This window comes from Marmota flaviventris, chromosome 6 (assembly GCF_047511675.1).
Source record: "Marmota flaviventris isolate mMarFla1 chromosome 6, mMarFla1.hap1, whole genome shotgun sequence".
NCBI lineage: Eukaryota > Metazoa > Chordata > Mammalia > Rodentia > Sciuridae > Marmota > Marmota flaviventris.
In genome coordinates, this window is record NC_092503.1 from 152,907,263 (window position 1) to 152,933,507 (window position 26,245).

Genomic DNA, 26,245 nt, shown 5'->3' on the forward strand with positions numbered 1-26,245 from the left:
CGCTCTACCGCTGAGCCACAATCCCAGCCCAATATTTATTTTTTAGTTATAGGTGGACACATATCTTTATTTCATTTTTATGTGGTGCTGAGGTTCGAACCAGTGCCTCATGTTTGCTAGGCGAGCACTCAACCTCTGAGCCACAATCCCAGCCCCAGAGGTTTTTACTTTTTAAGATCAATATTCAGTTGTTAGGGTAAAGATAGGTAGGAGAGATATTAGCAATTATTTCATGCAAAAAAAAAGTGTCTCTCTATGTAAATTCATTTATTAGTATAAAGTGCCTCTGAAGTTCCTTACCTGTAGTGGGCAGTTGGTGTGACTGGCTGATGAATGAGACTCAGAGGGATGCCTCTGCTTCGGAAAAGCAGCTTGCTATACATGCTGCGTCTTTTCCCTAGAGACCCCATGAAAAAAATAATATATTTTTTTCTTTTTTTTAATCTTTGGAAACAAGAGATTAAGTGAACAAGGTTCTTCTACAGATCTCTGGGACACCAAAAATAGATGCAGGAAACATTGAGTAGAACATTGGGAGCTGTGGCCAGAGTGTCCATCTGTCCTGGAGAGTCATGGAAGCTCTGGGGTAGAGCCAAGGGCACGAGGGGCCTTGTGGAGGTCCTTATGGAGAATAAATGTTCAGCATCTAAGAGTTTTTCCCTCCAAGACGTAATTGTTGAGAAATCTGCAAATAAGGAGATTGGTTGTATTCTGGCCTTGAAGGACACCACCCCAACTTGAACTGTCCTCTTTCGGGCACTTTAAAAGTATATAGACTGACAAGACTTGTCCACATTCATATAGCTGCTGTTGGTCATTGTACTGCTTTATCTTTATATATAAACAGACAGGAAGCATGACTTGACGATTGTTAAGACAGGGAAAGACGGGGAAACCTGCTCTCCACTCCCCTCTCGCACTGTGAGAATCGTGTTCATGTTTCATAAATCCTGTTCCTTTAAGCTTTAAAAAGATAGGGAAAGATGACTGGAGACAAAGTAGATTAAAAGGAAACAAAACACTTGCATTTTTTTCAAGTGTTTGAAAAAAATCCAATCAGTGTGAACAGAAAGAAGATACTTTTTTCATGAAACAAGAACAGGGTGTATAGAAATAGCTCAGTCATCGAGCAAAGCAGCTGCCCTTGAGGACTAAATATCTAACTGCCTAAAATAAAAAGGGGGAAACCAAATTTGATGGTAAGACAAATAACTAGTACAAGAAGACCAGGAAATAGACCAAAGAAAATTAGGAATTCCTGACAGATTAGATAGACAATAAGAGAGAATCATTTACAATATAAATATTGCTCATAGCTGAAGGCCAAGAGGGCCCATGTGTTCTTCACACAGTGGGAAATAATGCTTATCTTTGACACCTGTAGTAAATTTTTACTGTAAATGTTAGGCCTAGAAGCTTCTAGAGACATTTAAAATCAGGGCTGGGGATGTAGCTCAGTGGTAGAGCACTTGCCTAGAATGCACAAGGCCCTGGGTTTGATGCCCAGCAGCAAAAAAGCAAGAAATGTCCATATGGCTTCCAGAGAATGCAAATGCAGTGGGTTTCTCATCTTCACTAAGTATAAAACCAGTGGAGCAAACGCCCTCTGCATCTGAGGCCGCTGATTTGCAGCCTCGAATTCCCAGTCAGACTACCAAGTGTGAAGTGATAATAATAAGGACTGGAGATTTGTCTTCCATACTACTGTTCGGATGTGTCCCAGGAAGGCAGCTGATTCACCGTGGGGTCAGGAAGCCGAGTCTGTTGCAAGCCACAGGCACCAACTCTGGCTCATTAAGGCAGAAAAGGGATTTATTGAAAGGCGGCAGATCACTCCCAGGATTAGCGGGAAGACGAGAGCCCTTCCTGGAGACCGGGCAGGAGTGAGAACCTCCGAGGCTGGGCCCAGCTTCCACAGCCCACGGCCACCCCAAGCCTTCTCCACTGCTGTGCTTTGCAGGAGCAACGCCAGGTCCAGGGCCACTCGTAGTAGGCCTGGCTGAGCTTCCAGGAAGCTGGCGAGAGGGGGTTTCCAGCCCTATGGGGGTGGGCTTGCCCTCCACAAAGGTGGGTGAAGTGGAGGTTTTCCAGTCTTAGGAGAAAAGGCTCAGACACTGGACAGTCAAGTGACAACTGTCCACCCCAGGCGTCAACCCTGTGAGCTGTGAAGGGAGATGGCAGAATGGCAGGCGCACACAGGCCTGGGAACAGCTGGCCAGGAGCAGCAGGAAACGTGGGGACCTCATGGAATCTCTGAAAAGGAGGGGAGTTGGAAGAGCTGGAGGGTGTGGTGGAGCCAACGAGCGGGAAAGAATTGGAAACACCACGGAGAACAAGAAAGGCGATGCGACTCCAGTGCATTGTTCCCCTCTGTACAATCGTGGGCAGCACGGGCTTCTCATTATTCTGACGTGATGATGTGGCTCAGGAGAAAGGGAGGAGGGGAGGTGTGGGTGATGTTGCTGAAGGACAGCTGCACATCATAATCCAAGCAGTGGAATCAAGAAATACCCGGCCAGGCGCAGAGGCGCACACCAGTAATCTCAGCAGTTTGGGAGACTGAGGCAGGAGGACTGCGAGTTCAAAGCCAGCCTCGGCAACTTAGCAAGGTCCTGAGTAACTCAGTGAGACCCTGTCACTAAATAAATTACAGAAAAGGGCTGGGGATGTGGCTCAGTGGTTGTGCACCCTGGATTTACTCCCTAGTACCAAAAAAAAAAAAAAGAAAAGAAATGTCTATGTGAGCATATTACTTAGGGACACAGAGGAAGCCACCAGGAGAAATGGCAATATTAGTTCCTCTGGGAACATGGCCATTGTAAGTCCTCTGAGATGGCCCAGCTTTTAAAAAACGGGTCAGCCTAGCATGGTGGTGCATACCTGTAATCCCAGCAACTCTGGAGGCTGAGGCAGGAGGATCAAAAGTTTGAGACCAGCCTCAGCAACTTAAACAAGACCCTGTCTTAAAATAAAAATGGCTGGCGTTGTAACTCAGTGGTAGAGCACCTCTGGGTTCAATGCCTAGTTCGATGATCTGCTTCCCGCAAATCATTTCCATCTATTTATGTTTAAACTATCTTAAATGATTCTTATACATTGCAGAAAGGAAGACACTCGTTTATAAGTGAATGGTTTCTTTTCCTTTAGAAACCTACCTACCTTTCTCTCTCTCTCCCCCCGCCCCACCACCCTAAATTAGCCCACATGTAGAATGTATAGTGACATTAAAATGCCCTAGTTAATAAGTCAAGAGAAGAAAAATGACCGCACGTGGGATCCACCCCAGTAACCCGAGTGAGAAGCGGTGGGGAGGGCTAGCTGCTGCCTCCTGAGCTCGGGGCTGGCTCTTCCTCGTGGTTTGGTTGGGGACAGGTGCCTCAACCAGGAGCTCACAGGTGCTGCCCGGGGGGAGATTCTGAACCCAGCCTCTCACAGAAGAAGGCTCAGAGAAGACCTGAGGTCTCGCCTGGGGAACTCACCTCTGCTAGTTGGCCCTGGGAGTGCAGTCTGGAGCTTGGCGTGTAGGGGACCGTGAGATGTCCCCACCTTCGTCCTGGTGTGCCAGGGCCCCTTCCTGCCCACGAGGACCCCCACTCCAGGCCTCTCCCAGGTCTCTGTGCTCGGTGCAGGCACAGCCCGTGAGATGACCCTGCTTCACTCCCTCCTGCAGGACAGAGCCGACTGCCATCAGAGGCCCAGCTCCAGCCTCGCCACCTCCTGCGTCCTCTTTGATAAGCAGGGACCACTGTGCTTATCAAGGGACCACTGTGTGCCCATCCAGGGCCTGGCACACAGCAGCACTTACAAAACATTTGAATGGGATGAAAAATGGCAGATTGAGCTGGCATGAGGTCCCATCTAGAAACTAGGTATTCTTGAAATCCCATGCCCTTGCCCAGTGCATGAAGTCCAAGTGCGACCCTGCCGCGGTGGAGTCCCCTCCTGTGGATCCTTTCCCTAGTGGGCTCACCCTGTCCTCGCTCTCTATTTTTCTTTTCTTTTCCTTCTTCTGTTCAAAGTACTCCATCTCATCTTTGACTTTGAAACAAACTATATCATCTGTTCAGTTCTAGCCTGGCCCAGATCTCCTATTCACTGGGGAAAGGGAATTTATTTTAGCTTTGGTCTGTTAACACACTGTAGGCCGTGCCTTGTTCTTGATCTAATGTTTTTCCTGGGGCTCAGCTGCCGGGTGGATAAGGATGACTTGGGTCCCACCCTGACGCAAGGATGCCCTTTCTGTTAGCATGTCCCATCCGTTTTAAACCTGCACACACTGAATGGCACCTAAACCTTTCGACATTCCAAGAAATAAGCCAGCAGACTTCTTTTGCTTAACCCCAAATGGAAATGATTTTTGCTTTTCTTGTTATGCACTTAGCCCACGTTTACTTTAAAATGATTTTGAAGTATGAAAAGGTAAGAAGAAAGTGAAATCACCATAAGCCTACCACTCAAAGATTAATGCTTTCATACTATTTGGTGTAGTATCGGTCTTCAGATACTTGGTTTCTATGCATATAATTTCCCCCACCAAAAAATTGTTTCACTATTCACAGCTACTTAAAAAAAAAACTTGCATATGTAGATGTACATCATTATTAATTACATAACATTCCATTATATAAATGTACAATGACTTAGGGAATTTTTCTTCTGAGATTGGGCATTTAACTTAGACGTATGTGGAAAAATACAGATATTCAAGTAACTGCTGTTTTTAATAGACAAACTCTAGAAACAATGTGAATGTTCAGGACATACTCTGGAATTGTTAGTTTGAGTGATATAGATTTAATGTATGTAAATGGACATGATACTTTTAAAATGCAATAAAATGTTTCAAGATTATCAAAATGAAGTTGTCATCCATATTTAATTTTACTTCCCAGAGATAACATGGCCACCATTACTTAACGTTCTATGTGGATCCTTCCAGAATTCTTTCCTCTACGGATATATGGAAAATTTATTATGAGATTTACAGTTTTTACCCCCAGAGGATCATTTTTTTACATATCTTTTTCCACCTTTAAGTCAGCAACTTTAAATTTTCCTCTGTATGCTTTTTAAAAATCTTTCCAAGTCTTAAGTAGAGATTAACTCCAACACACACACACGTACACACACATCTGTTCCCTGAAGGTGGGTAATGTTGGAGCCTTGTGGTTTACCCATCAAAGAACTCCAGGAATTCCTTGGTTCATACAAACTGAATAAGAGATACGACTCCATGATGCCCTGTGTAAGGCTCTGGGGAATCTGAGCCACTTAAGACCCGGGCCTGAGGTCTGACAGGAGACCTGGAGCATGTGTCATCGTGAAATCATGCAGCGGAAGCCTCGACACAGCCATAAAGCAGAGGAGGGACTTCTCGATGAGACCAAGGAAGTCACGGCCACTGATAAATGCTGAACAGACCACAGTTCAGATGCTGGTCCTTGTCACTTGTTAACTGAATCCTCAGGTAAATCCTGAACCTCTCTCTGGCTCGGTGCAAGATGTGTACATACGCCACAGAGTCATATGAATATTTACAGGGAAATGGTTATAGTAGAGGAGTTTTGAATTTCCGTTAGTATATTTATGGTTAAGTAAAGGGACCAAGTGTTGAATCAAAGCAGCATTCTATGAAAAGTAAGGTCCTTCTATATGTACCAACAGGCATTAAACCCTTGAGATGGGTTATTTGGTGGAATAGTATGTGGCTTGCTACCATTTGTGTGAACCTTTGTTTGAAAACTCGTGGTGTTAGATGTCTGTGTACATACTTACATTAACAGACAATCGGAAAGAATAGCCAAGTATCTTAGTGATACCTATCCTTGAGAAAGGGAGCTAGAGATCGGGAATAAGAGCAACACTCTCTTTCCATGGATACCCATTCTTGCTACTTAAACTGTCATGTTCATTTATGGTATAAAAAAGTCTTGTTTTTTTTTTTTAATTATGAATGCATTTTTTTTCAAATTCTTTGTAAACACGGTATCAATTTTATATAGCTTTCCAAATGTTTTTATATAGCAATTTTCCGCAATCATCTTTTCAGTAAGGTTTTTTTGTTTGTTTTTTGTTTTGATATTGGGGATTGAACCCAGGGGTGCTTAACCACTGAGCTACATCCCCAACCCTTTTTTATATTTTTATTTTGAGACAGGGTCTAGCTAAGTTGCTTAGGGCCTCACTAAGTTGCTGAGGCTGGCCTTGAACTTGCAATCCTCTTGCCTCAGCCTCCCAGGTCGCTGGGCAGGAAGTGGTTTGCAGTATAGACTTGAGCAACCGTACTTGCCAGCGCTGGGTCTTGGCAGATTGTTTTAGGTGCTCTAGACGACAGTTTTCTCCTGAATAGGAAGTAATAATAACAACAACAATCTCATGGAGTTGCCTGAGAATGAGATAATCCGGTGGAAAGCAGTTAACGTGATGCGTGGTGGTAAGCACTCAGTGTTTGTTGTGTAGTAATGAACACTAACAGTCCATATCCGTCAGGACTCTTGATCACAAGTGGGAGTGACCTCGCTCACTTGCCTCGTGCCCCCAAAGGGAATTACAAGTATACTCTCCACCTTGGGGCTGCGTGGAGCACCTCTCTCGGGCATTGGGCCAGCCTCTCTTGGGCTCTGAGCGAGGCTTTTCTTCTGTGTTGACTCAGTCTCCAAGTGGCTTCAAGCTTCCATCTTACCAGCATTTTCCGGCAAAAAGAAGCCAGTGGTTCTGACACAGTCCCAGGCTCGACTGGGTGACGGTGTGCTGGTTATGGGCCCCTCCGTGGACCAGACGCTCGGGCTGTGCGACTGGTGCCTCCACATCACCGTATTCGCCTCTGCAGCCTTGGCGGCAAGGCTCATCCTGAAATGCTGAGCAGTCGCGGGCCTTTTGCCCTTAGTCTGGAGAGTCAGAAGCCTCCTGAACTCGATGCTGCAGAAGAGTCACCTCCCCAAAGGAAAAACTAGGAGCAACAAATGCCCGGCAGGCAGAAGCCAGGTGTCGCCCTCACCCACGCAGCAGGGCCTGTCAGGACAGGGGCCAAGGTTCCAAAGTCAGCACGAGCCTCGTTTACAGTAAAAGTTGCCCTTGAAATTACTGCAGGAAGGTGCCCTGGGAGCTCTTCATATCCAGTCTCTACTGCTCATGGGACTAAGTAGCACCAGACAGATCACTTACGTGCTTACAGGCAGTAGAGTGCCTCTTGTAAGAATATCGAGGGACAAGACACCATCGGTACTCACAGTCAGCTCAGAAGACCTCTGTGACCAATTGTGGGGATGGTGTCCCTGACACCCAGTAGGCCAGCAGTTCTGCAGTGGTGTCCTCTGGTTCAGCTCAGTCCTGACTCTCTACCTGGAGGTACTGTCGGGTCCCACAGGTGGAGGCTCAGTCCCAAAAGACTGACCCTCTCCCAAGGCAACCACAGGCCCCGGGTTGCTGGCCCAGGCTTCTGACCAAACAACTATAAATCAGGGTTTTGTGAGCTTTCTTCAGGGTACAACTGCCATGGTCTAGCAACACACAGAACTCAGAAATACTTAATTGACTGTTTCTTATAAAGACATTGTGAAGCAAATAAATGAAGAGATGCACAGGGTGAGACGGGAGGACCGTGGATGGAGTTCCTCCGTCTCCAGCTCTACCACCCTCCAGGACCCTCCCTGTGGGCAGCCACCCAGGCTCTGCGAATTCCGTCTTTTCAAGTTTGTGGAGGCTTCATTACTCAGGCGTGATTGTTTAAGCTCTTGCCACTGGTGATCAGTTCAACCTTCAGCCCCATCCACATCACCACCTTGGGGTTGGGGTTGGGGATGGGGCCAGAAGTCCCAACCCTCAGTCATGGTTTGGTCTTCCTGGTGACCAGCCATCTGTCAACTCATTAACATATTTTTTTAAAATCACTTTGACAAGTCCAAGAGTTTTAGGATTTGTGTGCCAGAAAACTAGACGAAGAACAAATGCGTGTCACCACATCACAACTCTCCATTCTCACATTCTGGGCAAGCAAAAGTTGATATTTCCATGGGCTCTGCTGCTCAGCCCAGAGCCAGGCAGCGTAGGCAGTGACCACCTGAACTATTGAAATCCTGCCACCTCATCCGTGTGTGCTTGGATCTGCTGCGCACTGAGACGATCCTGTTCCACCGTATGTCAGTGCTCAGCCTGTCCCCCAAAGGGACTTCAGTCAGCGCACCCCGTTCACACCCAGGACCCAGGTAGCCTGCAGCCCTCAAGTCCAGGTCAGCCTCCCCGTCCACGAAGCAGCGGAGGGAAAATAAAGGACGACCCTCCAGAGAACATCGCTCACCTGCCGTCGTTGCTCACATTCTCAACGAGCACCAGCCACTGGGCGGAGATGGGCCTGGTTATGGAGCCACTGTGGTCGCCCCGGTTCTCCCCCGGGAAGGACTTCCAGGGCTGCCCTTCTTTGACGCCTCATTTATTTCCCGTGTGGACTTATGGGTGGGCCTAGTGATTGATTCCCTCGAGAGCCTGGGACCTCAAGGGCCTTTCTTTTCTGAACTTAATGATTCTCTGGCAGTGAATCTGGTGTTTAGGTTTAGGTTTGGTCATCTCATCTGGATGCTTAGTCACCAAATCACACCTGGAGTCTAGCCATGGTCCTTGAAGTTCCCAGCCTCTGAGCAGCAGACCTCTGGGCATGTCCCTAGCCTGTGGCTTCATGCGTCTGTGAGCCTCAAGTCAATTTGAACCACTAGTATGGGATGGAGGGAGAGACTGACAGGGGCGGTTCTTGAACTGTGGGCTTGGTGGAGAATATAGTTCCAGGGGCCCAGGATTTCTAGGTCTCAAATCCTTTTCCAACTCTGTCCGTCTTCTATTGACTGTAGCTTGGGCAAAGGATAAGCTGTGTGTCCTCTTGGATCGCCTTCTTCAGAGAAGAAAAGACTTCCATAGCGAAGCCATTGATTTACTTTTAGGTGGTATGGCCACTGAGCACGGGAAGGGACCCCCACAGTCCACTGCTCTCCCCAGGCCTGCCAGCTCCCCTCGCAGCCCCGCCTGCCTGGCTCAGTCTGGGCAGCCGCCGTCCAGGTTCCATCTCAAAGCTGATGCAAAAAGGAGACTTTGGGGGCTGGGGTTGTAGCTCAGTTGGTAGAGAGCTTGCCTCGCATGCACAAGGCCCTCGGTTCAATCCCCAGCACCACAAAGACAAAAGGAAGATTTTGTTGGCCATACAACTGCAACTGGGGAAGACCAGCAGTCACCCCACGTACGGCCCTAGCCCCGTGCTCAATCCCAGCCTGGAATGCCCTTCCATCTCCACTCTGCCTCCCCTGCGGGCTCCCTTCCCAGGTAGCCTCTGGCTCCTGGTTTATCAGCCCTACTGGAAAGGACACAACTGCTTGCCAGTGGTTCCAGGAAAATTCCTGGGGTTGTCCCTTGTTCACCCAGCCTTGGCCACGTGCCATTCACCAGGGGAGGGACAGGATGGAGCACAGTGATTAGCCAAGCCTGGGTCACTGTGTGCAGGTGATCTGGCTTGATGGGGAAGGTCAGCCCCAAAACAAAGCCGGAGTGTTTGCCAGGCCACCCAAAACAAAAGTGCCCCCCGACCCCAGGATTCATGGCAGAGCTGGAAGGGCACAATGACGTGGAGAAAGCAGCTTGCTGGGCTGGGACAGAGCTCAGCAACAGCACTTACCTCACGCTCAAGTGTTCAATCCTTAGCACGGCCCCCTGCCCCCAAAATAAGAAAGCAGATTACCAAATTGCCCTTATATAGAGATAGCTTCATAGCTCAGCACTGTCCAGACCTAGTGGACAGAGAATTTGTGCCACAAATGGAGGCCACAGGGCAACATGTAGGAACCAGGTGAAGTAATCACTAGTAGGGCTGTACTTGCTTAATAATGTTATAAAGCCAAAGTTCATTTTAATGTGGAATCAATGTCACGTTATGGAGATTGTACTGTTTTTTTTTGTTGTTGTTGTTGTTGTTGTTGTTTTTGGCAAAATGTCTACCACTAAACCACATCCCCAGCTCCTGTGTCCCTTTTTTGTACCATTTCTTTGGAATCCAGTGTGTATTTTACACTCACCGCCCATGTGGATTCAGATGAGCTAGTGCCAGGGGTTGCTATAGAGGACAGTAAGGTTTGGTTGGTCATTTTTTTCATTCGGGAGCTGGATATCTCATCTTCTTGTAAGTCATTACTGTTCTTCCGTATCATGTGGAGTGATTAGAAGTGTCTTCCCCACAATGAGCCCAAGTACGCCATTTCCACACTGGGGCTGGTTGGAGCCACTTGGGTTGGAACACACATCCTGGCTGTGCAGTTGGTACCTAACAGTCACCTGTTAGTCATCGGTAAGCCCCAGGAAGACAGGGACTCTCATCAGTCTTGCTTACCTCTGTACCCTAAGCACAGTTCCCAGTGCATAGAAGACACTGCCCAGATATTTAAAAGTGGAATAGAATTAAGTTAAAAACGTAGGGCTTCTCATTTGCCAGGCTCGGTGATAAACTGGAGAAAGTAACCCTGGTTTGAAGCCCACGGTTGCATATTTGCAGTATTTGTTTTTCTGATGCTGGACCGTTTGTAGTCTGTGGCTAGTTGTGTTACCACTCAATCACTCTTTTGATGAATAAATAGAGAATGATTGAATGCCTACAGAAACCCAGGCTCTGTGCCAAGCACTGGGTATACAAAGATAAATGGGAAACAGTCTCTGCCTTAAAATGAAAAACAGATAAGTACAGTAACTTCTACAGTAAAACCAATAAGTGTTACGATACAAATAAACCGTGTTTGGGGAGCATACTGAAGGGGGTCCAAGTCAGACCAGAGCCTGTGATGTTCGTAGCCTCCAGCCCCATTCCTGGCACGGATGTTGAATTAGTGGCTCAGTGAGCCAAGGGGCACCTGAACGGTTGACGAGGGTTGCCAGGTCTGCCCATCGAGAGAACGCACGATCGCTGCGGGTGCAGAGAGCGCTCTGTGCGGCCTGGCCCCTGGAGGCAGCCCGGAGGGCTGAGAGCTGGCAGAGCCTGCAGCATTTGGCAGGGCAGAGCGCGGGCAGCCTTCTGTGGCCGTCGGTGTGACTGGTGACCATCACTGCACTCTCTCACTACAGGCGAAGCGAAGGCTGGAGCTGGGAGACAGCGGCCATCAGTACCTCTCAGATGGTTTGAAAACCCCCAAGGGCAAAGGAAGAGCCGCGCTGCGAAGTCCAGACAGTCCAAAAAGTAAGGGTTCTTCCCCATCCTTCCTCTTCTCCTCAGTGTGGGGTCCCAACTGCAGAGCTTGTGGCTGGAAGGTGGCAAGGCGTGGAAAATTCTGGCATGATTGGTTCATTTTCGTCTCTTTCTGAGCCTGTCCAGACTGAATACGTTGCCTGCAGACACCTACGTTCACTGTAGCACCCCAGTACTGACTCGGGGTGGGGAGACTTCTCTAGCGGAAGGCAGTCTGACTCTCCCCTCGGAGACAGGCTTTTGGCCTATCTTTGTTCTATAATCAAATTTTATTTTAACTTCCCTTCATGGGCATTACTGCAGACGCCGAGACTAGCTGGGTGTCGATGAACTGTGCCTGTCAGTCATGTCTGTGCCGACCTCCATCTCGGCCTCCCACGTGGTGCAGAAGAATCGATTGCACCCAATACACTGCAGCCAGTTCCCATTTCCATCAAACACTGTCATCATTTCTTTGGGGAGAGAAAGAAGCCAGTGGGTTAGAAATAGCCAAGTAGCCCCTTTACAAATTATTGGCATTATTTAACGTGAGAGCTACTTTACCCTTTATTCTGTAGCTGCAGTCTGTGCTTTAGGCCGTCCGCAGCGTGCACCCACTGCTGAACATAAACCTCGGTCCTGCACCTATACCATGGTAAAGACAATATTCAGTAAGGAAATTCCATTTGCAAGAGATGGAGAGAGTCGATGAAAGACTTTTCCCGGTGTTCTTCATCAACATTTGAGAAATGTTTCAAATACTCCACACACACACCAGAGCCAGCAAGGCCAGTTGACATGTGTCTGTTTGAGACCCTGTCCTGGAGAAAGCGTGGCCCTGTCCCTCGGGTTCAGCCCACAGGTGCAATTCCCAGAGACTACAGAGTTTTTTCACTCACTTAACAGATCGTTTTGAGCACCTACTGTGTGTGAGATGCTTCATTAGATCCAGGGAGTGGGGTAAGCCAAAGTAGAAGCCACTTTAAAAAGTCCAGGGAAAGTCTATGATCACACACAGGAATTTATCAGCTCTCCTTTTTCTAATAAAGCAGTCACATAGCTTTCTGTAACCCCACCCCCGGCCCCAACAAGAGCTTTGCTTCAGATGCTAATCCTTGGGCTGCAGCGGGACGAGGGCTTGCTGAACTGCAGAGAAACCCTTCATTTCTTTACCTCTCCCCCTATCCCCCACCCGTTCGGGTTTTGTTTTTCTTTAAGCTCCAAAATCTCCCTCAGAAAAAACGCGGTATGATACGTCCCTGGGTCTGCTCACCAAGAAGTTCATTCAGCTGCTGAGCCAGTCGCCCGACGGGGTCCTGGACCTGAACAAGGCAGCGGAGGTGCTGAAGGTCCAGAAGAGGAGGATCTACGACATCACCAACGTGCTGGAGGGCATCCACCTCATCAAGAAGAAGTCCAAGAACAACGTGCAGTGGATGTGAGTAGCCCCCCGCTCCCAGCTCCTCCCTCCTCGCTTCCTGGGCAGAAGTTCAAAGTCTTGTGCACGCACAGCTCCCGTCCCGATACTGTCAGGGGTAGAAGGATTTCCGCTTGAATTGCACCAAGCGAGGGACCCTGGGTCCAGGAGGCAGTTGTTAATGGAACACTGTTCCTCTGTCGCATTGAGGTCTGCCTCTCGCGTGTGTGATCAGATAGAGCTCACACGTGTCTCTAAGAGGATTTGGAGATTAGGGCTGTACAACCACACTGTCACGTAGTGTGTGTCCCCTGGTTCTGGTGGGCCGACTCCCATTCTGTGTAGATTAAGCGAGACACACCTGTCCCAGTCTCTTCTGTAAAGAAGGATGGTGGCCCTTGTCCCCAGTACGCCCACACGTCCGTCATCCGTGAATCCTGGGCAGAGCCTCTTATCAGCCAGTGTTTTGTAAGTACAGCTTTGAACTGTCACAGCACATCAGCAGGAATAAATCTGTTTTAGGGTGGCTTCGAAAAGATAGATTTCACGCATTATAAGATGAATAGATGACCTTTTGGTGCTTTTTGGAATCGGATGGTCTGGTGACCCATTTTTGACCTGTGCTTTAGAGAAACCTGTTGAGTGTTGGCCTTTGTTCCTACAGATACTTAGCACATCTCTTTCCCTTACCTTCTTTTTAGCTGCTGGTGTAAGACCCCCAGAAATTACCTGGGTCTTCTGTGCTTATGGATGATGTTTTTTTGAATTTCGAACCATTCCATCTTACCGTCTGTCTTTTTGTGCTTTTTTTCCCTCATTCTCTCCCAGGAGGCCTGTAGTGGGTGGGACAGTCGGGAGCGAGGTGGCTGCATTCTTTTTGCCCTCTGAATTTCTGCCTCTTCACCTAATCTCTATGGTATGAGGAGCGCAGGGCTGTGTTTATGAAAACCATATCTCAGGTTCTCACTTTAACGATTGGTTCACGAGCACTGTGATCTCCTGTGGTAAGAGGGGACATTGACCCGAAGGACCAACTCTCCCTGTCCTCTCTCTCCTGAGTAGCCACAAAGAGTCTGTGTTTGGGTTTTAGGGGCTGCAGTCTGTCTGAGGACGGGGGCATGCTGGCCCAGTGTCAAGGCCTGTCCAAAGAAGTGACCGAGCTCAGTCAGGAAGAGAAGAAATTAGATGAACTGATCCAAAGCTGCACCCTGGACCTCAAACTGTTAACCGAGGATTCAGAGAATCAAAGATATCCTTTGTGCCGCCGGCTCACGGGGCTGTGCCCTCTGGACTATCTCCAGAGTTCACAGTCTGACTTATGCATAAGGTAGATTTTACTGTGGTTTTGTGCAATGAGTGTGTATGCGTGTGTCTGTACACCCTTGTGTGTGCAAACTCTCTTAGCTTTGCCTCCAAAGTCAGTGTTTATGGTAAGATAGTCATCCGACTGGATCCTGTCATTATCTATTTTGATAGCCAAGAGGGAACTGTTTTTTAAAGCATTATATTCATGTGTGGCTGGAACATATGGATACGCTCATAGCGTCATGCCACACTATTAAAAGATACGTAAAGTGTCAGTATTAATATTAATGACAACACTCAGCAGATTCGTCTTTGGCTTCCCAGATTTTTGGTGGGTGTTAGCTGTCACTGTTGGGGTTCTCACATTCTATTTTCTTTCCATCAGACATTGTAGCAATTAGAGTTTGGTGCATCTCTCCGCTTGGGCTATAGTGGAAGGGTTTGGAAGAGCATAGAAAAATTGTACTCTAACCCTGAAAGTGCATTATGCTGATTCCAAGAACTGATTTCACAAGCACCCCAAGACCTGAGAAATCTCAACTTGCCTGTTCCTCTTCAAACATTAGTCCTCAGAAATAAAAATATGAGAAGCCAATTCTTATTTTCAACTTACTGACACTTTTTTTGACTGTCAAAGGAAAACTTGTTCTTCATCATCTCACCACAAACAAAATAAGAGGGAGTTTGCTTCATTATGTCGACAAGATTTGCCAATATTCTCAGTGATCAGATAAAAACAACAATTCATATGTTACCTCATCCCTATAACTTTAGGTTCAATCTTCTGATGACTCCACGTTTATCTTTGCTAGAAAATAAAATGTGTCCTGCCCATATTCATCTAGGGTCTCATTTCTAGCAGACCCTGTTTTGGAGGATCTGGGGACATTTATTTTTCAATTCAGGCAGGTTTTTTTTTTTTTTTTTTTTAACTTGCAACTGTTCATTTCCTGTTGACCAGAGGATTGACCTTGCTGGCTGATCATTTGTGAGCTGGAGAAGAGGGGTGATGGTTTGAAGCCCCAGGGTGACGAGTGAGTTTAGGGAGAGACCAGCAGTGAGTTTCACTCCTTGTTCAGTGGGGCACCCCGCTGGGCAGTGCTCTGTGGCTGCACCTGATTGGCAGCTTCCTGGAACATGTGGCCTGTACCACTGTCACCTATGTTCGCCTTCTCTGGGGCCTTTATTGCAGAAAATAAAAGCTTCCTTGCAGGGGACGGCTCACCCGAGAAGCAGATTCGGGAGGGAGCCACAAAGGAAGCACTTTCAAGTTTGGAAGATTAGAAAATGTGTTTGCACAATTTATTTCAGTTCGCCATTCATTTCCCAATTTGGAGCAGCTTGTTCACAAATGTGTTGAAAGTTTTCTTCCTGCATCATGTTGAGTAATTGTAGATGAATTTTCATTTTAATAAGTTCTCGTCACCTTGCTTTCTGACAGCGGGCTGTAGCGTGGGAGCCTGGTTGTTGGCTTCCCTGGGGCTCTCAGAAAGGACCAGAACAGTCTGGTCTTCTACAAAGGCCCCATTTGGCTTCCTTGGTGGGATAGTGATGACCCAACACCCAGACTCTTGAAAGGGCAGTCACCATCCAGCTCACACTGACCCTCCTATTGTTCCAACTGCTGAGAGTTGAAGAGGAGGGTCCATGATAATTGTCCCCACGTGCGAGTGCAGATTTTATGTGGCTGTGCTTCTTTCCGGGACATGGACACATACTTCCTTCAGCGTATGAGAAGCTACAGTTCTCAGGGACACCATTTGCCCAGGCTCCCTAAGGCCCCGACACAGGTTGGATCACAGACACTATTAGCTATATTGCCTGCAGAAATGCTTTACTTGATTTTGCTGTTTTATCCTACCCATATTTTGTGGGTTTATATAAGAAGAAATTGGCTAAATACACTGTACATTAATTATGTTCCTCCATGTCCCTTACACAGAAAGCCATGCAGCCTGTTCTCTGACAGTGCCAGGTAAAAGTAAGTGCCGTATTTTGTCACCATGTCTCTTGAGGCTTGGCTTCCAGGACACTTAAAAAGATTTGTGCAATATTCAGAAGTTTCTCCCAGGAGTAGTGAAATTTTCCTCCGTCAGTGTTTCTCCAATTCATTCAGGTTGTGAGCACCTGGGAGCTGCTCCATCCTTATGAACACTGAAATATCTGTTGAGTTCATAATATCACACAAAGGATAATTTTTCTAACAGAAATAATGACACTTATGTGTAGGTAATATATAATCACAACCAGCCCAGGTGCACTTAAGAAAACAAGCCGTCTGCCTGAGCAGCGTTCGGAGTTGTGACACTGATAACGTTTGCTACTTATTCATTCACTTGGTGGCTGCTGACACTTACTAATAGCATATAGAAGTGATTGGAGCTCCAAAAACATCATGATTGGTAGACCTTAAATTTTTCCTGCAATTTGGGATCAGCCATCATTCAATTTGAGTGACAGAATACTTTATTAGAGTTCATGGAATACCCTTGGCCAAAGGGACCTGGCTTTTAAATCCCTGACCTAAATGAGTTTTGATTTTTTATTTGATGATTTAACTCTTCTGTTTCTGTGTTTATTGTAATACTTGAAATAGCCATAGACTTTTTTGAGAAATGGGCAGGGTAAAGTATACATTTCTTTTGTTGTCTACAACTTCAACCAATAAAGATTCATTGGAGGAGCCCCATATATTGAAGATTCGCAAGAAGAGACATATATATTCTTCCAAGTCACACAGTGGTTTGAATTTTTTCCATGTGTCTGTTTGTCATATTTCATGATGGCTGTGTTCGAGGCAATTAGACGGAAGATTTCCTTAACGCTCACTACGTTAGCTTATGTTACATATCAAGATATTCGAAAAATTAGTGGCCTTAAAGACCAAACTGTTATAGTTGTGAAAGCCCCTCCAGAAACAAGACTTGAAGTGCCTGATTCAATAGAGGTAAGGAGCCAGCATCTGTGTGCTTCTGCAGAGGGACCTCTGCGGGGCCTGGTGCTCAAGAACCAGTGACTCTGGTTGGCGTCTGCCCCTGCTGAGCACATAAACAGTTCCTTCCCGTTTATTTTGCTTAACCCTAAATTTAAAAACATTTTAACAGTTCACTGTTTGTTAAATATCCAAAAAGTCTATTTTCAACCTAGCGGGACATTTAAATAGCGCTGTTAGGCACCTTGTCCCTTCCTGCTTTCTTGTTCACAGTCGACTCTCTGCTGGTTCTGATCAGTTAGAACCACTCGGGAAATTCTACATCGATTCCCCTGTGCGTGGGCCCCCACCATGAACAGAGATACACGTGTTTTCAAGTATCTCCGTAACCTAGCACATTTTAAGATTTTTTTTTAAATTATTCGTAGTTTTAAAGAACTTAAACATGACTTTGGGGAAATGGAAAGATTTAAGAAAGTAGGGAGTATATTTTTGTGATTGCTTTTGGATATTCTTTGATAATATAGACCTAAACTATAAGACAATATAGACCTAAACTAAAGAGACTGTGGTCTAAGTGCCAGATGGTGCCTGGCTGTGGATTCGTGAGTCGTGCACCCTCTGTGCTGGCTGTTGGCTCCTGAACTCTGCCGCTGTAACATGAAAACAGCCACAAACGACTGGAACCATCTTGATTCAGTTCCAGTAAAATTTTATTTGCATGGCCAGTCGGGGTTGGGATTCGGCCCTCAGGCTGTAGCCCACTGGCCCTGCTCTAGCGGTTGACAGTTGTCCCTGGAGTTAGACCACCATTGAAGACCCAAAAAGAACCATGAATGTTACCCTCACAGTCCACTCGTAAATGAAAATGGCTAAAGTCTTCATTTCTCAAAGAGCTTCTGGGTTGAACTTCTCCCACTTCTGTTCCCAGAGCCTACAAATACATTTGGCAAGTACCCAAGGACCCATTGAGGTTTACTTGTGTCCAGAAGAGACTGAAACCCACAGTCCAATGAAAGCAAACAACCAAGACCACAATGGGAATATCCCTAAACCCACTTCCAAAGGTAAAGACCCCTTTTGTCTTTTGGAAACAATGTTAAGAATGAAGGTAACTAGAAGGATCCTGTGTGGGAACTTCTCCTGTTACTAAGGGAGAAGTTTCTAAAAGTCAGGCTGTTTACAGTTCAAGATAATGACCTTGGGCACATGGCTCCTCCTCTGCTACCAGAGTCCCTCGGGCTTCTGGTATCAGCAGAACCATTTCCTCAGTGCTTTGGGGGCTGCTGAAGTGAGGACTAGGTCATGCCACTCTTGGAGGGCATCAGCTACACCTGGCCAGGCACCTTTGAACCCTGTACAGAGACTCAGGGACGTGAAAATGTGTGGACAGAAGAGGCTTGGCTGTTTTTGTCTTATCTCTCCCTCCCGTGGTGGGGACAGGATATGGGGGAAAAATAAACCGAACTTCTCCTTCCCCCTCTGTGGCTAGGACAAAGCTTTTTGCATTTTTCAGCTTGGGAATATGTATTTAATTTTCTCCCCTACCGTCTCCCAATATAGCAGCAAAAATAGGAGTGATTTCAGTGAATTGGTCTGATTTAATACTGAGCAAATACACGGCACCCGAGCTGGTAAAACAAAAGACCACCCTTTCCACCATGGAGATTCCAAATGGATGTGTCTTATTCTATGCAATATCTCTAATAAGCTGGTCCTTCAAAAAAGAAGTTAAAATTAGTGAATTCCTCCTAGGGAGCCGACTTTTAACTCTGTATGTTTTGTTTTTCTCAAAACAATGAGTAGGTACTGGAGAGAAGTCTTTGAACTCGTTAGCCTCCAGTCTTTGAAGCTGCTGGGTCCTTGTTTTCTGACAGTGGGTGTTTGAAAGGATGAGTCAGGCTAGGATACACTCTTCCATGCCTGTTAGCATAAAAGGTGATCCGAACCAGAAAGCCATCCTGGGGCGAGCAGAGCGACGGTGACCTACTCATTCTTCCAGAAAAATGAATTTGATCTTTCTCCTAACTCTTTGTTTACACCAATTGTTTCCCTTTCAGACTTGGCTTCAAACAACTCAGGACATAGCGATTGCTCGGTTTCTATGGCAAACCTCTCTCCCTTGGCCTCCCCCGCCAACCTCTTACAGCAGACTGAGGACCAGATTCCTTCCAACCTGGAAGGACCCTTTGTGAACTTGCTGCCCCCCCTGCTCCAAGAGGACTACCTGCTGAGCCTGGGCGAGGAAGAAGGCATCAGCGATCTCTTCGACGCTTATGATTTGGAAAAGCTCCCGCTGGTGGAAGACTTCATGTGTAGTTGATCATGCTTTGTGTGGACTCTCCTGATAGACCGATATTTTTTTATCATGGAACCAGAGCGTCTGTCATGCAGTGTTGACCCTTCCCACCTTCTTCCTCTAAGAGAGTATCATGAAGTAAACTACAAACTTCGGAACAAAGCTGACATTTTAATGAATTTTTTTTTTTTAATTGTCTAAGCGCACAGTTGCAGGCTCCCTTGGGAAAGCCCTGCCTTGTCCCAGGCTCCAAAATCTCCTGGACGAGTCAACAAGTGAGAAAATGTGCAATCAGGTGTCTCTCACCTGTCCTCTTCCTCTCCCCATCCCTCTGCCCGCCACCCCCCCCCCATTGGCTTGCTGTGCCTGACGGATGGGCTGTAGAATGGGGTCTGGCCACCTGGCCCGCTGGGAAACAGCAATCTTCCTTAACAGCATTTCAAGCCGTGCCTTCTCTGCAGAATGCATGTCTTTGGGGTCTGCTAATCTGGAATGGAACTGCAGCCAATGCAAACTTGAAGTTATGCAAAAGTATGAAATGGATTTCTTCAGCTCTTCTTAGGAATATTTAAATTACTGTCATAATTCAGTTTAAGCTATGGACTGTGTGTCCCACCAGGAGGTCGCGAGATCCTCCACAGCCTCTCGGATGAAGAACCTGTTCTCAGAGTACTTGATGCAGACACAGAAGCTCTTGGAGCTCTGGCGCTCGAAGCTGCTGTGGGTTTTCCTGCCTCCACACACCACTCCCACCCCCGTCCCCAGCGTATTGTGAGTTTCCAGTTGATTTGTAGCAGATGCCTACTTAGGTGTTCTTTGTGGATTGTTCTAGACTTTTGATATTTTTTAGCTGCCACTGAAGCATTCCTGTGGCACCCATCACCATTCAGTTTAATTGTTTACTTTGAAGCAGTTTTTGCAAATTCGTATTTCTTTAGCAGAGGGAGAGAACCTCTATGATCAGAGCACGTGAGCCTGTGTGACCTGAGGTCCACCAGCCTCTGCAGGAAGCATCGTCCCATCTTGCTTCCTTTCCCGGGAGGGGAGCCCAGGGCACATCGGCCCTGGAGCTCGCTGACACGCGAGGCTGTGGGGAAGGACAGCAGGTCAGACGACGAAGCAGTCCCAGGGAGCAGCAGGCATGGACCCCTCCGTCCTTGGGCTTCCCGGGCCCCTGTGCCCGGGGAAAGGGCTCTTATGCCACACTCAGGGAGACCACTTCTCAGGGTGGGGTCAGATGGAGAGGCCTCTGGGGGGAAGGCATCCCGGGAGCGGCCTGCTGCAGGGCCCTTCCGTCAGCTGGTGAGACGGGGCCCCGCTGTCGGGTGGATGGTCCTGGCCGGAACCTGCACCCCTTCTCCATGAAGGAGTGAGCTGGATGAAGGGGCGCGGGAGGGTGGGAAACCCGGCGCTGGAGGCCAGGGCGCCTCCCTCTACTCCTCAGGAACGGTGTCCCAATCACAGGCCTCCTGTCACTGCACATCCTACCGGTCATGTACGTCCCAGATGGCCTTCCTGGGGACAGGTGGCCGTGGCCGCCCTGTCCTAGGAGTGTGGCACAGTACCTCAAATCCATCCTTGGATGCAAGGGCTGCGGAAATGAGGGGTCTTGAGAAATAAACCTCCAAGCCAACAGCTGAATGGAAACGCCGTGTGCCCGGTCCGCCCGTGGGCACATGGTGGGCACTCGACGCGTCCAATCGAATCGAAAATGTCCCTTAGGAAAACCTTTTCCAAAACCACAAGAACCCCGGCCAGTTTACTCTAGGTAGATTTCCCCAATATGCAAAGTGGTGGTGGGGTCGAGACAGACGACACCAGCACTTTAAGCTCTGTGTGTGGGTATGCGTGGTGTGTGTTTGGGAAGAAAAACCAAGGTGCAGACTCTCTTCCTCTCTCCTCCTCAGCCTCCATCCCTGGCCTCCCTCACACACACTGGACTTGGTACGGAACAGCCGTGTGGTCCGAGATGCAGCATGGGGTGGAGGAGGGCGGGGACTCTGTGTTAAGTGCCTACTGGAAATGCACTGTGGGGATTTTCCTGTGCGGGAAACCGTTGATGCCAAGCGTTCCCCATTTCCCGTGTCTGTGTCCTCCGGTTAGCTGCCTCTGCCTCCGGCTTTGTGTGATTCTCCTCGCCAGCTGCACAGAGCTGATCTTTTTCCCCAAAGTCTAAAGACTGAGCTCCCCCGGCTGGGTTGTTGTGTGTTTTGTTGACTTTCTCGTTGAACCTCTTCGTAATGTAATGCCGTATTTATTGTTTAAAAAAAAAAAATGAAAGGAATACTAATAAGTCTTAAAAGTTCCTTCGTACATAAGATTTTTCCCAGTTATGGGGCTTGCCTGGTGTACGTTCATGAGACGTCCATCCTGTCTTTCTGTTTGCATTAACCCCTTTCTTTTCACATAGTATCTGGCACACAAAGTGGGTTGGTACTACAGTATTTGTGTTCCTTTTAAGTACTGAGTATGCAGGTTTCCTGGTACCATTGAGTTGCTGCTACTAAAGCTCACACACGAAATGGCTAAGAGTTACGAGTGCGGATTATGACTGCGTGAGCCTTAGAAACTAGAGTGTACAGCGGGCGACACATGAGCTGTCAAACAGTGTTAGGCGTGTGTTCATATGTACAGACTTGTGCATAGCAATCGCTTTATTTAAGTGGACATGTAGTCGACTCACCTTTTTCATTATTTAGCAATTTTGTACAAAAAGAAATAGCAATTAATTTGTAAACACTGCCAGAATATTTTCTAGCTGGTTTGTAATTTTTTAAGAGTGTGACCTTGTTTTCGTTTTTCGTTGTGGTTCTTGTTTTCGTTTTTGTCGTCCGTGTAGATCTGTAAATAGAACCGCAGTATTTAAAGCTTTAGCTTTCAGGAAAGAGGAGGGAAGACCTCTGCGTGCCTGGCGGGCCGAGTGGGCAGCGCAGCGGCAGGAAGGGGCCTCGCGGAGCCGGTCAGGTGGCACGCGTCAGGGTGAGGGGGCTTCTTCCTATGGGGTACGCGATTTTGTAAAAAAAGGAAGTGTTTCTCCCAAGATTGGGAGTAGGCAACCTACTAATCAGTTTAGCTTTGTGTTGTACCCTAGTTTAAAAAAGAAAGTATGTAATATAATGTAAAAAAAAAAAAAAGAAAAAACCAAACAACAACAAAAAAAAGCTTTTATGATGGATTTTGTAAATAGATTTGTTACAGGGCGACCTGTTCTCTAGCTGTGATCTTACCACTTCAAATGGATGTAATTTGAATAAATTTTGTATGGTAAAGGATCAATAAAATGATTTTTTTAAGAGTTGAGACTTGTGGATGGCTTTTCTTAGTATTGTCTTGTGCTCCTGAACCACCGTAACTTTTAAACACATTCTTTACAAAGCCAGGGACCGGTGGGCAGAGGTTTTCCACCAAGTGCCTGGCCCTTCACCAGGACCCTGCGGTGTCAGGCACCCATGGGGGACTCTGCTTCTGAGCAGCAGAGCTCGCCTTGTCCCCGCGGCCTGTCTGTGGAACCCACTCCCCAGCATCGAAGGGGGATTTTTGCACTGAGAAAATGACAACAGGTCAAGTTTATCCTCTCATAAGGAGCGTGAAGCCAATACATTTTAGTTCTCAAGTCTGGGAATTACCTCCCCTGCACTCGATTCTGCATTTCTTATAGTACCTCTGAGTAGATCAGGATGCTTGACTGCGGGTCCCGGGGTTGACTCAGAGTTTGTCATCCAGAGCCTCAACGTGCTGTGACTGTTCACCCGGAAAATCCATGTAGCAGGAATGAAGTTCATAACGAAAACATTGCCTGCTCCTGACCTTCAGCCTGGAGGTGACCTGCTCTCGTTGGCCCGGTGCTGACCTCCAGTCCTGTCACTTTCCAGACACGCATAAGCCTGTGTCCGTGGACATGTGTGTTTTAACATGGTTTCCTTCCACTCTGCATCCTGGGAAGCCACATGTTAGTATCTTGTTCATGCTCTTAAAGGCTGCATAACCATCCCAGTGGTTGAAACCTGTGCCATCATTACCCATGTGGTCTCCTGTTTTGAGAGACATCTTTATTATTTCACTATAAGAAATAATATAGAAGGTTTGTGGGATGGCTGGCATATGCCAGGAACTTTTTATTTTTAATATAGTAGGTACAAAATTTACCATTATGATGTTGAATACATTAATAATATTGTACAAGCATCACCTCCAGGGCCAGAATTATTTCCTCGCCCCAAAAGGAAACCTTGTACCCATTAAGCAATGGCTCTCTTTCCTGGCTACTGGCAGTCGATAATTCGTTTTCTCTCCCTCTGGATTTGCCTATTCTGGGTTTTCCTTATGAAAGAAATAATACAATATGTGACCTTTTGTGTCTGGTTTTCTAGCTTACTGATTTCAAGGTTCATCCGCATCAATACCTCATTCTTTTTCATGCCCAAATAATAATCCATCTGTTCATCCATCTTCAGCTGATGGGCATCTGTGTTGCTTCCACCCCTAGACTAGAAGAACGCCAGGGACCATTTTAAGTGCTTTCTGTGAGTCCTCAGTATTTTTCAAAGCCTGCATTACTACTTCATTCTATATACCTGTTATCTCTCTCCTACATAAACTCAGTGAGGAGAGGTTCTTATATTCAGTGTTGTGACCTCAGTTCCTAGATGCCTGGCATGGAATGAACATTTAATGAATATTTACATGGGATATTCCTATTTTGCCAATGAGTGCTCTGGGGTTTAAAAAATGACTGGGGTGTGGGGAGCTGTCCAAAGGCAGCACACAGGGACACAGACGTAGTGGGCACTGAGGCTTTTCCCTGTGTGCTTTCCTGCTGTTCCCCCACACTTTGCATTTCAGTTATAGTTCTGGGAAGAGTTCTGTTTGCCCCGTTTGGAAGCCCGAAATCTGTCATCCTACCCAGCGATCTGCACGTCGGATCAGCAGGTGTTCAAGCCCATAGTCAAGCCAGTGATAAAAACTGACAATCAGAAAAACACAAAAGCAATACAAAGTCCTTCTTCCGGGTGGTCTGCCCACGGGGGACAAGGCTGGCAAATAAAAGAGAATCGTCCACCCTGGAAAGCAGTTGAAAAATTGGACAGGGTGAATTTGAGCTGATCACATAGGGCTGCGTTCTTCAGCAAGATGGACGCAGGGCTGGGATGGGTCAGTATCCTAAGAACTCAGCCTGCTTGAGTATTGTTTAGAAATGGGCTCTGTGCAGAGGGAAGTTTGGGAAGCAGTTCTCAGCAATCAAGGCAGAAAGTAAGATTCTTTGGGGAAAGTTAATTGCGTTTCCTCCTCCGCAGTCCATGAAGGGAAAGAGTTGTTCACCTATTCCGTTGTTCAGTCGCTCTTCGGACATGAAGTTTTGACTGTGTGTCGGGCACTGCTCTAGGTGCTGGGTTCCAAATTTAAAAAGGCATCGTTCCTGTCAGCGAGAGGAAGTTTGCATTACCTGGGGGAGAAACGAGTTGAGCTAAGAGAAGCAAATACGGACGTCTTGAATGACCGACTTCTCTTTCTGACGCCATTGGCCAAGACCTGGGAGGACAGGTGGGCGGATGCAGCCTTGCCGCTGGAGGCGCCCCGGAGCACCAGAGGGTGCTGCAGGAGCTCTGAGCCACTCCCGAGCTCAGACTTGCACACCCGGAGGCAGGAGCCGTCGCAGAAGATTCCGGGGTGGGCATGACCCCATGGAAGAAACCACTAGATCCGTCCCCTGGGATCCAGAGAGGAGGGAGCCCCAACCTAGCACTAGGCTCCAACGCTGATGGGAAGGCAAATGACAGGACTGAGTTGTCGGTCAAGCATCCGGAAGTCAGGAGGAGGCCCAGGATGTTAACAAGAGGCCCGACAGCGACTGCCCGGAACCGCCAGCTGGAGTCCATCAGAAGTCACAGTAACAGGCCAGCGGGGGGTTGCAGTGTGTCCTGTGCTGCAAAGAACAAGCCGAGCGCAGTGGCGTGAGCCTCCACCCTGGAGACCAAGGCAGGGGGATCCCAGGTTCAAGGCTAGCCTCTGCGACTAAGCAAGACCCAGTTTCCAACTAAAACAATAAAAAGGGCTGAGAGTGCCCCTCAGAAGTAGAACGTCCAAGTTCAAAAAATACCAAGAGCAGCAGCCTTTGACCAGGCCCTTACATCTGGATCTCAAAGTCGGAGGGATGTGAAGTGTTCCCAAGTTCTGTCGGAAAGCTGGGGAGGCTGGGTGGTGGCTCAGTGGCGGAGCGCTTGTCTGGCCTGTGTGAGGCACGGGGTTCGGTTCTCAGCACCACATCTAAATAGATGAATAAAATAAAGGTCCATCAACTAAAAAAAAAAAAAAAGGCTGGGGCGTTCCCGACAGTGACGTGTCTGGGACGTGCCGTGGGGATAAATCCCCACGCTGGCCCGTGTTGTCAGGGACTTGCCGTGGACGCAGCTTGGGAACCCAGGATTGCTTCTGCTAGGCCGCCCCAGGACTTGGGCCTATGCCCTCACGGAATATGTCAAGCTTTGCCTAGCCCAAGGACAGGGCCTCTCTGTCCTTGTCACATTAGCTACCGAGCCTGACTTGACATGGATCCAGGAGACAGAGCCACGGGAACTAAACCCAGGGGACTGAGAGGAACCAGCAAAACAGGGTCTGGCGTTCCCATCCTGACTGCGGCTGCCATGATCACGGAGTCCCAGAGTCTGAGTGGGAACGACCTCACATTCCACAAAGGGCCTTTTTTTCTTTTTCCTTTTTTCCATCCAGGAGAGGTGCGCAGACCCCTCGTTCAACACTCTTCTGCTGCATCTCCAAAGGCTGCTGGTCCTCTGCTCAAGCCTGCTCACCGGAACCCTGCCTCCTCCAAGCCTTCCTCCCGGAACTGGAGCCTGGCTGGCCTCGCTCATTGGTCACTCTGGAGTAACCCAAGCTTCTAAAGACCCTGGTCCTGTCCCTTCAGCTCTTCACCAGCTTTCCAAGCGCATGGCCATCATCCCTCAGCCTCTGTGCACAAGAAGTGGGGGAGATGAGAACCCTTGCGAAGAAGAGCTTTGGAGGACTTGGTGTTTCTTTTGTCCTCAGTGTTGGATAAAAATAGACATGTTCTGTTTAAATAGAGGAAGAATCAAATTGGCAGCAGCTTCT

At 47.6% G+C, this 26,245-nt stretch overlaps 1 protein-coding gene across 4 annotated transcripts in view; it reads left to right on the forward strand.

Annotated features, from left to right (window-relative positions):
• Positions 1-22,432, forward strand: part of E2f3 (E2F transcription factor 3) — a 73,688-nt gene extending 51,256 nt beyond the window's left edge. For 3 of the 4 annotated variants that reach the window (XM_027948321.2, XM_027948322.2, XM_071613721.1), the window contains exons 2-7: positions 11,089-11,200; positions 12,407-12,626; positions 13,696-13,854; positions 16,743-16,857; positions 17,774-17,909; positions 18,903-22,432. In XM_027948321.2, coding sequence (XP_027804122.1) covers positions 11,089-11,200; positions 12,407-12,626; positions 13,696-13,854; positions 16,743-16,857; positions 17,774-17,909; positions 18,903-19,165 — 1,005 coding nt within the window. In that variant the 3' untranslated portion in view covers positions 19,166-22,432. The remainder of the gene's footprint in view (positions 1-11,088; positions 11,201-12,406; positions 12,627-13,695; positions 13,855-16,742; positions 16,858-17,773; positions 17,910-18,902) is intronic. The other variant, XM_071613722.1, reaches the window with a different exon arrangement.
• Positions 22,433-26,245: the final 3,813 nt, after the last annotated feature.